The 11903-nt window shown below is 39.3% G+C and overlaps 1 protein-coding gene across 1 annotated transcript; it reads left to right on the top strand.

The window, feature by feature from the left end:
* The first annotated feature begins 1328 nt into the window (after positions 1 to 1328).
* LOC131899673 (zinc finger and SCAN domain-containing protein 4-like) lies at positions 1329 to 4959 on the top strand. The gene is made up of 3 exons (XM_059251187.1): positions 1329 to 1721; positions 4022 to 4181; positions 4268 to 4959. The coding sequence occupies exons 1-3, from the start codon at positions 1329 to 1331 to the stop codon at positions 4957 to 4959; spliced, it is 1245 nt and encodes a 414-aa protein (XP_059107170.1).
* The last annotated feature ends 6944 nt before the right edge of the window (positions 4960 to 11903 follow it).

Genomic DNA, 11903 nt, shown 5'->3' with positions numbered 1-11903 from the left:
GGGACTGGAGACCCTCCAGTCCACTTAATGATTGATAGGATGAAAGTGTTGACTGCCACACCCACAAGCAGGAGGTGTGGTCCAATCTTATTATCAAGTGATAGGCATCTCAGATTGAATCACTGAAGCCAGGCACTATAAAAGGAAGTCAACTTGAACAGAACCTCAGATGAAGAAGAGCAGTGACCTGGATACACATCGGCTCCTAGTGCCAGCTGGAATCACTGGAGAAATTCACTGTAGAGACAAGTAACTGTAGAATAGGAACATTTGACTTCTTTGTTGCTTGAGTATGTGTGTTTTGTGAATATTTGTGGGGTTTGGGAGATGCTGCTTCACAATTTTGGGAGATCTCAAAGATGTAGTGTGGTCTTTTGGAACTTTCTGATCAAGGGTTTAACCATTAAAATTCTGAAGGATAGCCATATGCTTTTTTTTATAGACTTGTCTTGGCTGTGCTGTGAGTTAAAGGTTGTTGGTCATTCAAAGTTTTTCTTATGAAAGTTTAGCTTTGTGGCTCTTTAGAATGGGAGACAAGGGTGAATCTTAATATTTGAGGTTCAGCATCTACAACTTCACCTTTTATAGGGAAGGAACAGATGGTCCTGTGCTACTGAACACCTTGCTGTTCTCTTCCTTCAGGTCTTCCCATCATCAACCTAGGATGTTTCTCTCTGATGAGTCATGTACTGTTACAGTCACATCTCTTTGTTCTGGTCTCTAGAATAAATTGTGTAGGACTCTGTTTAAGTATTTAGTGTCAAGAAAAAATGGAACTGTGTTTATTGGAATGTATCTGGGACCCATAAACTCATAGGGAGTGGCACTCTTAGGAGATGTGGCCTTGTGGTAGAAGACTGAATGAAACATGCCTTTAATCCAGACCTTGATGTGGAGGGCACACCTTTAGTGTGGACCACACCAACTGGAGTAATTGAGTCACTATTGGGGTTGGATTTGAGGTCTTTTTCCCAAGCTTCAATCAATAAGTAAGATTATATCTGTTGATGTCTCAGCTCTAGCACCACCTCTGCCGTTCTGAGGTCATGTTCCCCAAAATGAGGGACTGAACCTCTGAACTGTAAGTGAGCCACCAAAATGAAATGTTTCCTTTATTAGAGTTTCTGTGATTATGGTGTCTTTCACAGCAATAGTAAATCCTCAATAAGATAGAAACCATCTGTGATAAGACTCTTAGTTGTTATTATTTAATTATGTTTGTTTTAATTTATAGCTTTAACATATTCACCAATTTCTTAAATAGATCTTCAAGTCACAAGAGAGATACTTGACTGAGAAAGTTGAATTTTTTGAGGAGTCTCAACAGAATGGCTTCCCAGCACAACTCCTTTGAACCCCAGTCACCAGAAAGTGGCCTTGTATTAGACAACAGGAACTTCATTCCAAGCCAGGACACTTCTCTACAGTGGGAAGAAGATATCTGTAACTCCTCAACTGCTCAGCTCAACTTTCCCACAAATGACAATGGTTCCTGTGCAAAGCATGAGCTGCAAGCAATCTTGAAGTCATTTACCTCCTGGTTGAAGCCAGAAAAGCATAGCAAGGAGCAGATGATTTCTCAGCTGGTCTTGGCTCAGTTTCTCAAAACTGGGCACTACAAGGACAAGTCTATCTTGAAACAGAAGTGGGAATCAAATGGCAGAAACATGGGGAGATTCATGGAGAGTCTGACTGATGAGTGCTTGAAGCCTCCCATCATGGTGAGTACCTTGGTTGAGAGATGGTTAAGTTAGCAATCAAGACAGTCATTTATATTTGGGGAAAATTAAGAAGATGTAGTTATTTTATATGTGAGGCTGTCCCACTCCAACAAAATATTTACAATGGAGATTATGTATTACTATAAATGTGATATAAATTTAATGGGCTTAAAAGTGCAAGAAGGCATGGCTCTTTTGACTGATACAATTATTTAAATTCTTTACATGGTGTTAGGGAGACTGGGAGATGATATTTGAGCAAAGCTTGTAAGTGTTTAGAATAGAGACCCTGGCTGAGATTGGAAGATGGCTCATTTAGGTAGGTGATTATATTGTAATTATGAGTATTTAGTTGGAATTGCAGCACACATTTAAAATTCTGGCTCTCAGACCTAGCCTGTTATTCCAGGACCTGGGCTGTGGAAACTGGGGATCTAATTGGCTTAATGGTTTTCTAAATTGTCTACTACATGCCATTAAGTCCCTATGTAAAAAACTGAATGTGCAGGAATGTAGAATATGATTTCTGATGCTGAAATGTGGCTATTAAATGCACATTCAACACCAACACACCCCTAAGAAAAGTCCTGATGAATAATAAAGGGCTGCAATTCAAAGTTTTAGAACTGAAATTCTTAATTTGGATGTAACTACATTGAAACTTCTTTAAATGTCTAGGTCTGCATAATTCTCAGTTACTCTCAGAAATGGTCAAGGTGGTGACATTTTTCAAACACCGCATACATACATTTCTAAATGTCATGGTTGAAATAACTTCTTATTGCCTTAAACTTTTAAATTTGGATATTAGTTGGTTTGTTTGGTTGCTTGGTTAGGGTTTTTTTTCCCATTTGGGACTGACTTTTGTTCAACTGGCTTGAGTAGGATTCAGAGGAATTATACTTTCCCAGCACTTCAAGTACTGGATTAAAACTGTCCACCACCACACCCTGATGTTTATTTCAGGTTTTTACTCTATGCACACATTGTCATTTTAGTTTGTTTTATCCCACATTTCACTCCTTTGATTTTGTTTTAAACTGATCATTTCATGATTGAAACTGAATTCCAAATAAAATGCTGTCACGTTCCTAACAGCAGAGACAGCATGTTTAGGTGGAGACAATATATGTGTTAGAAGTGTTTCAGTCAGATGTGAGTTGTACTAAGGACTTAATAATAGAAAACAACATCCCTTAGAAATAGAGCTATGATACTAAGGGCATCATCAACCAAGGGTTTTTATCTAGAGTTAGTATTTAAATTTAGCAACCAAAAATATAGGTATTGGAAATACAACCCACTCCCACAGCAAAGTGAAGTGACAGTGTAAGAGATAGGGACCACTGACAGACTAATGGCCGGAAGTGGGGGATGGGAAATCCTCAGCTATCTGGGAATGAAAATGTCAGAGTTAATCGCATGAAAGCAGAAAGTTACAATTGCCAATATGACACCAGGACACCAAAAGGACATCAATTACACTGTAGACATCCTAAGAATTTCAGAAAAAAAACTAACTATTACTAATCAAAGGCTGAATAAGGAGCTTCTAGCATAGCAGCCATCTTTCAGACAAAGAATATAGAAATGTTAAGGGTTCTAGGCACTGATTAATAACTATAGATCCTGGGTGCAAGAGAAGGAGGAAAAATAAGGAGCTACAAATTAAGGAGATACAGAGAAACACTAGCCATACAACTCTTTGTTAAACAGAAAAAAAATATTAGAACAGATAACACCCATCAATTAACAGAGGAGGCCCTAGAGGTGCAAGCCCCACAGGCAAGTCTATGTCAGAATTTTTACAGGCTCCTTTGGGTCTTCTCGATCTCCAGACTACCTCCCTCCTTGATATGTCCTACCTAGCCTTGGTGTCTTCTCAGTAAACCAGCTATTTCATTATAGTTGCCCTAGATTGGGTGGAATGGAGACAGTCCTTGGAAAAAAATGAGAAGCCTTTTTTGATGGAGTAAGTCTCTATTCTCTGGATTGGAACAGGAATACCTTTCCTTGTTCAATGCATTGACCAGGTGAAGAATAAGTTGTGGCTAGACATTGCAGAAACCTAACCTTACCTTTTCCCTTGGTACAGTGACTCAACACTTGCAAATACATTGTGAATAAGGACTTTAGAAAACATAACTTGTGAATGACAGAATAACACCATTAGAGATGAGAGATAGACAAATGACCTAACTCATAGTTCAGTGATCCTGTGCAATCAGTTAGAGGACAGGTTTTCACTCATCCACAAATCCACAGATTCATTGGTAATGGTCCTCTGGCTTTGTTTACAGGTTCACGTCTCCATGCAGGGGCAGGAAGCCCTCTTTTCTAAGAATATGTCCTTAGAAGAAACCTTCAACCTCCTGAAAGGGCAGCAATCAGTAAGAAGTTCAATACAAGAGAGTGCAAGGACACCCTTGCTAATTCCCCAAGACATGTTATTGACAACAGGTAAGTGTCAGGAAGCTGCACAGAGGAAGGGCGCTGTGTCGGGATCTTTTCTGGGCACATTTTCATAGACTGTCTTATTTCCACAGGACATGAAGACTGGGAAGATGGCCAAAACAATGGCTGGAGCACTAGTGATGTAAATGATGGGGATAGTTGTCCTGGAAATGAGATGGACTCCCTTTCCCTTATCCAACAAGTTCAGTTTAATGAACCTAAAGACAGAAGAGTTTCTGATGGAAATCCTCTGGATTTAAGCAGAACAATTCAAGTCACCTCTAGGTACCAGGAAGAAATTCATAGAGGAACTTCTTCTGAAGATGTCCCTATGGAGGTACAACCAGAGATGATCTCCAGTCTAGAGCAGACAGAGGACTGCCAGAATCATGATGCAAGCTCCACACGTGGGGGTCGCCAAAAGAGACCCCTCAGAGACCCAAAGACATACAAATGTGAGGAATGTCCCAGAACCTTTAAATATCCCAGTAGACTTGCCGCCCACCAGAGAATACACAAGAAGCAAAAGTCATTTGTCTGTAAAACATGTCATAAGGGCTTCTATACTCGCTCAGACCTGAGAGTACATAAGGTCATACACCAGGAAAATAAACCTTTCGAATGTAGTACTTGTGGAAAGTCTTTCAGCAATCGAACCAATCTGAAAGCTCATGAGAGGATTCACACAGGAGAGAAGCCCTACACCTGCTCCCTGTGTAACCATAGCTTCCGCCAGTCATCCACATACCACCGTCACCGGAGGAATTGCCACAAAGGAGACTGAACTGTGTACCTTCCTCACCAGATGATAGCAGGGCTCCAGCTTACTGTTTCATCTGTAGATGAGGAAGCATGTAGCTTCTAAACCAGAAGTAACCATTGAAGACATGATTTGTAACTTCTGGATTGTTCCATCTGTCTGTGTGGATAAAGAAGATGAGTCTGTTTTATGTTAAGTAATATTTTTCTAAAGCATTAAATAGCTTATAATTTCTGCCTGATATATATTAAATAAATGAATGGAATTGTAATACAATTGCCTCTCATGTATATTTTGTGTGGCTTGTGCTTGTGATTTTGTGAGTTTTTGTCTGCTTTTTTTTGCATCAGTTCCACAGCACGAGTGGACAATAGAGGACTGTGTTGTCAGTTCTTTATTTTTGCCTTGTTTGAGACAGTGTCTTTCTTGTTAGGAGCTTTGTACATAAGTATGTCTGGTACTACAGATTCCAAACATTCTCTGCTCTGCAGCCCTTATCTCTACAGGTTCATGTCAGTGCCCTGCCATTCCCTCTGACTTTGATACCCCATTAAAGTTTCAATCCCAAGTCTCAGGCTTGCAATGTAAATGCATTGCCCTCTCAGCCATCTCCCATGCTATCAGTGATTACTGCTTAAAATTCAAGAATGTGCCCCCACAGGTTGGACAGGGTCCTGATGTAGAGTAAAAAGCTTCAGTTGCTCACAGTGGCTCAAATGAGCCATCCCTATCAGTTCCATTATAGTCCCACTCTAATCTTCATAGCTCTATCCACATGTCCCTAGAAACTCATGGAATAGAGGGGGCTGTGTGGATGCTGACCTCAGGTAATGTCAAATAGAAGGCAATTGGCAAATGTTTTCAACGAATGAACTCTAAAAAGTATCTTACAGAAAGGAAAAAGGACTAATATGTATATTGTAAAACAGGATTCTGTGCAGAGTTGAAGACAAGCACAGGCTGATTGAGATGTTGGCATCTGTGTATGTGTTGGTGATTTCCAGGTTGAAGCCTAGCTGAGTTCAAGTAACCTGTAGACGTGTTGTGGCAAACCATGATATCCCCCTGATGTATGTAGTACAGCCTTACAGCTAGCCACCAGGAGCCTTCAATTTATTAAAATACAGAATGAGCTGACATGAATACCAATACAATTTATACATTTTGTTATTGAAGTTCTTTTTTTTGTTTGTTTGTTTTTTTCAAGACAGGGTTTCTCCATGTAGTTTTAGTGCCTGTCCTGGATCTTGCTCTGTAGACCAGGCTGGACTCAAACTCAAAGGGATTTGCCTGGCTCTGCCTCCCGCTGTGCTGGGATTAAAGGGGTATGCCATCTCCACCTGGCCACTTTGAAGTTCTTATTGTTGGCATACCTTGTGGCTGATCCTTTCCCCAGCATTTGGCTTTCTGATCCCTTTCCTTATGATATGTTCTCCAGTCTTGTTTTTTTTTTTTTTTTTTCCTCATGAGACTTGTAGATTGGCGGGATTTAGTCTCTCAAGATTTCAGCATTAAAGATTCCTGGATTGTGATGGTAGGGATTTCTTAGCCTTTTCATCTTTAGAGATTGTAGCCTTTGTGGGATTAGAGAATTTTGGAATAGAACCACAGTTTTCCATATGTTTCTAAATGAGGTCATATCCTAGGTTTGAGGATTAAGACCTGTACATGTGAGTGTCAGAAAACAGAATTCAGCTGATAACAATGAGATATCCTGATGGCATGGAGCATTCCTGCACCATAGCACCTGGGAGATGTGGTCAGGAGGATCATAAGTTCAGTCCTTCTCTGCTATATAGTGTGTTCCAGGACACCCTTGCCTACATGAGAGCTTTTCTAAAGACAACAAAATGAAAAAATCACACACACCAAGTAAAAGCAAAGGTTCAGTTTTTGATGCCCATTGTGGCACATGTGTGTAATCCAACATTCAAATGCACTTGTTCTCAACCTGTGGGTCTCAACTGCTTTGGAGGCCAAGTGACCCTTACACAGGCATCCTATATCCTGCAATAAGCTATTTATATTACAATTCATCAAAGTATCAAAATTACAGTTATGAAGATGCAACAAAAATAATTTTATATTTGGCTGTCACCACAATATGAGTAATTGCAATAACAAGTTAGTGTATTATGAGTAAGATAGAGAATCAGTGTTCAAGCAGTTGAGGCAGAAGGATCCAAATCACAATGCTAGTGGGGACGCATGCCCTAATCCTGTGTAATCAAACCAACAGTAATGTTTGTCAAGAAATATACATGTGGACAATATGGCTATCTCAGAAAGACCGTTTTAGGGTGAAAAATCAAACTCATTAATCTGGCCATATTTTTCTGTCACAAGTGCCTGTAATCATAAGAACATTTAAAGGGAAACATATGTAAAATTTCTTGAAGATAAATCACATGAGAACTTCTTTGTAACATAAAGTGTATCAGAAAAACCATGCTGATTCCACAAACTGGGATTCAGAAGGAAGACTTAGTTCTCATTTTGCAAGAAAATCTTAACTCTCAGAGACATGAAGTATCAAATATTGATGAAATTCCATTGGATCTAAGAAGGTGTAGTTTATTGCCTCTCATATGTAGACACTACAGTTCAAGTGAAGTGGCTGGTCTGACAATGTTGTGTAAATATGGATGGAAAAGGGTCACCTTAAGAAAACAGTCAGGACACACCCTCCGAGACTGCAACTTTTTCCTGAGACAGAGCCTGCCAGCACCCGACTGGACTAAGAGGTGAGTCTTTATCCTCATACCCGAAAACACATCCCACCCCTTAGGCTTTGGGCCGAGGGGCACAACCCTATGCCCCTACACTCTCACTCATTGGAGTTCCAGTTTCAGGCCAGTTGGTAGGCAGACCTCCTGCACACAGGTCAGACTACTCCGATCCCCCATCACACCCTGTAACCCAAGCCCCACCTCCTCAAATCCCACCCACCCTCTGGGACTGCAACTGTTTTCTGAGATAGAGCCTGCCAGCACCCAACTGGACTAAGAGTCCAGTAGACAGGCAGACATCCTGCATACAGGTCACACTACCACCATATACCATATGGTAAGATTGCAGCTGCTCCCTGAGACAGAGCCCACTAGCGCCAGTTGGACTAAGAGCTGATCCCTGAAACAAAAAGTTCATCAGCATCGACTAGACCAAGAGCTTTTTTTTTTTTTTTGATTAGACAGGATTAGGGTATGTGTCCCCACTAGCATTGTTATAGTGGCAAAGCCCATATTGTGTAAGGTAATATAATAAATAAATAATAATAATAATAAATTACAACTGTAAATGTATCATAATATATCTATATCTATTTCTAATATCTAATATATATTAGAAATCATTTACTCAAGAATTAAGGAAAACAATATTTTTCTTTTTATTAATTAAACATATATTACACTTATGATTTGTTATATATATAAATATTAATATATTTATAATATATGGATATATATAGATATAAAGCCTGAAATCTATCAGGCTGATGATCAAGACTAACAATCAACAACAATCTGTGAGATTTTTAAACACAATGATGATGCTGTATGCATAGCCACTTAGACATGTGTTGCACGAATCTTAAAATGTCTTTTAATAAAAAGCCCAGGCCAGATATTGGAGTAAATGCTGAAAGATCAGAGAGACAAAGGAACAAGCTACTGCCATATCTTACCTCTAGAACTCTTCAGCCTAAAAAGCTCTAAGTCCTCACTCAAAAGTCTCCAGCAAAGAAAGTCTTTATTTCCTGTCTCATCATAGCTTATATCCCTTTCTCTCCCAAGCATTAAGGGGGTGTATGCTTCCCAAGTACTGGGATTAAAGGTGTGTGCTGCTAGTGCCTGGCTCTGTTTCTCCCCTAGACTAAATCTATATCATAACTTCCAGGGTGACTTTGAACTCACAAAGGTTCATCTGTAAAGCTACCTAGGTCCAAACATTATATTCCTTGTCCTCCTATCACCTTATCTTCTGAACCCCTGGTCCCTTCTCCCAAGACTCTGACACTAATGAATGACTTGCTTGCCCATTTCTCATGGGAACACACAGGAGAACTTACACATACCCAGAAGAACTGCACTCAACAAATAAATAACATACATCTCACCCTTTTTAAAAATATTATGTGCAATTGTTATATCATTATCCACAGTGTTTTTTTTAATGCTTTTTAGAAAATGTCTTGGAAACTTTAGTCAGGTATATAATGAAATATGAGCCTTTATATACCCTCTATTCGTTCACTCCAATCCTTCTTGTATCGCTTTTCATATGACCCATCTCTAAAATCCTGTCATTCTTTTTGATAGCGTATAAGACTATTTAGTGCTTCCTAAACAAGCATGAGTGTAGGATCATCCACCAAGTGTAGGAAACCTACCAGTGACTACAAACTCAAAGATAATGATTTCCCTTATCCAGTAGCTGTCAACTGCCAATAGCTCATCAGTGAGGCATTGGACCTGAAATACTTCTGCTCCACTTATGCATAGAATTAAAACTAGTATTATAACTAGACTAAAGACCTCTGTATGTAAATCATGAGTTTAAAACTTTACAGCTCTGCCCAAGGTCAGAGTTGCAGTTGTCTTTCAAAGGATAGTATCACAAAGCACCCAAAGAAAACCCTGCAATTTCTTTGCTTGCCAAGTATCCTGAAAAATGGCTATGTCTCAGGGAGTTTGTCACTCTGAGCATTGCACCCTCTCCCTCTTATTTCAGACCTTGGATGCTTGGATTACTATGGTAAAGGCTATGCTCTTTATCATCTATTCTAAGAATGTGCTGTGAATTTTAGAGTACTGAAACTTTTCTCAGCATTTCAAGGAGTCTTCTGTTAGAAATGTATGGATAGTCAGACAAGAGAGGAGCTAAGAATGAGAGCTGAAAAGAAGATGTAGAGAAGCAGTAGAACATAGAGACATGAGCAGAGAGATCAGAAGCTTACATAAAATAATAAAATGAATGGACTGAAAGAGCATGGTGTGCGTAGATTTATTCATAACCTCAGATAAGTAGAGTTTTCTAGCTGTTTGTAGGTTCTTCCTTGCACACTTGGAGAAAGCTTTGGGTGCTGGACTTTAAAGCTATTGTTAGTGAAGGGGGTCAGGAGGTCCCACTACTGGCTGAATATTAGCTATTGGCCACAGATGGCTTCTGGGAGACAAAGTGTCAGATTTCTTTGAGTATTCAACTTTAAGAGGCTAACAGTGTTTCCATATGTGTCCCTGAATTAGGCACATACTAGATTCAGTAACTAGACTCAGTGTTTATTTTGAAGACATGAGATTTGGAGAGAATGTTGGTGGAGGGTATGAAAAGTAAACTGAAAAGGAGACAAAGGGAGTGCACCAAACTAAGAGGCATACACATCTATGAAATACTCATTTTAAGTAATAAATTTTATAAATCTTTTTAAAACTAATTTGATTTGTGCTCAAGAAGTCAGTGAAACCTGTATTCACTGAGATAGAGAAACTTCACTAACTTTCTTGTGAAACAGACCTCAGAGTTTCTAATGCCATCCACAAGGGCCTTAGACTTGAGGAATTATGGAAACTCAATGCCTCCTAACAACACTTCGCCTCTGTGGAGATATTCACCAGAACATCTTAAGTATCTTTGTTAATGAGCATCTGGAAAAGTTTCATCAATTATTTTGTCTCCCAAACCCACACTGTCATTGTCACTGCAGATGAAATGAAAATTGAAGTTCTGGAGGGAGGTGAGGTCGCAGACTTCTATCTCAGGTTTGACATGACTCTCTTACAAGTGCTTCTTAATCCTCAGTATCTCTCCTATGACCCTACCTTCCTGCAGATGATGAAGCCTGGTTAGTACTTTGTATTTCAGGTTGGGTAGAATATCCATCCGAAGGGCGAGGTCTGCATAAGTGCTCATGTCTGGTAATGGGAATCTGTGGTAGAACCAGGTCTGTTGAACAGAGAGAGAAAGCACAAGTATAATTCATTAACTAAAGAGGGACTGAGAAATATTCACATTTTTAACATTGTTTCTTCCTTGTTGGTTCTTACTACTATGTAAGGTCCCCACTAAAGATAACTATGGGTAGAGTAGGATAATGCAGGCCAACTGTGAAGGTCCTGAAGGACAATTGTAATAATTCAATGTGATAATTTGGCCTACCTTCCATGAGTGTTGATTATTTTTGAAGTATTATTATTATGAGTGAACATATCATGATTTTTTCTGATAGTGGACAATATAATGTGACTATAAGAAGCACACAACCATGGGAAGGTCCCAGATGTGAATGTTTCTTGAGTTAAAAATTCTTCTTATGTGACACTGTATTTATCATCTGGTTATACAGGCAGTGGTACCTTTGTGTTGAATGGCCAGTGGTAAAATATCTGGTTTGAAAACTCTTTCTCTTGAACTTGGAAAGGTAACAAGGAAAGGAAGGTAGAGTGTAATTATTGGACAATGACGACCAGGACCATAATAATTCCAAGCTAATCAACACAGTATGGAGGGTAGGATGAGTTTTCCTATTGACTTATTACAATAGTCCTTAAGCACCCTCACAGATGGCCTGCGTTATTCTGGGGTATCCACAGTCACTGAGTGGGGGACTTATATTACAGTAAAAATCACAGGGACTGCAAAAAGTTAGGTACACATCCATATTTCTCAGTCACTGCTAAGTTATGGTGTTATTCTTGTGTCATCTCTTTCTGTTTTACACATCAGTTTTTACCCATTTCCAATTCCAGTTATCTCCCCTGTATTAGTCTTACTTTAACGTTAAGCAGAATGTGACACCATGCCTTTTGTTACTGTTTATTGTTATTGATTTTAGAACATAGGGCTTTGTGCTTTGCAAGCCTGGGCTCTACCACTCAGCTACTTCTGTAGATACTCGTCCTATATACCATTGGAGAATATTTAAGGAATCTCTTTATTCTGATTATTCTTTATAATCTAACACACACTAT

Source organism: Peromyscus eremicus, chromosome 1, assembly GCF_949786415.1.
Source record: "Peromyscus eremicus chromosome 1, PerEre_H2_v1, whole genome shotgun sequence".
Classification (NCBI taxonomy): Eukaryota; Metazoa; Chordata; class Mammalia; order Rodentia; family Cricetidae; genus Peromyscus; species Peromyscus eremicus.
The sequence above is the reverse complement of the archived record's forward strand: the minus strand, read 5'-3'. Positions and strand labels throughout refer to the sequence as shown.

Bases quoted from the DNA above. Each gene is read 5' to 3' on its own strand.
- LOC131899673 (XM_059251187.1), top strand. From the start codon at position 1,329: ATGGCTTCCCAGCACAACTCCTTTGAACCCCAGTCACCAGAAAGTGGC. The intron at 1,722-4,021 runs GTGAGTACCTTG...CTTTGTTTACAG, and splicing joins GCTTGAAGCCTCCCATCATG to GTTCACGTCTCCATGCAGGG. The intron at 4,182-4,267 runs GTAAGTGTCAGG...TTATTTCCACAG, and splicing joins AGACATGTTATTGACAACAG to GACATGAAGACTGGGAAGAT.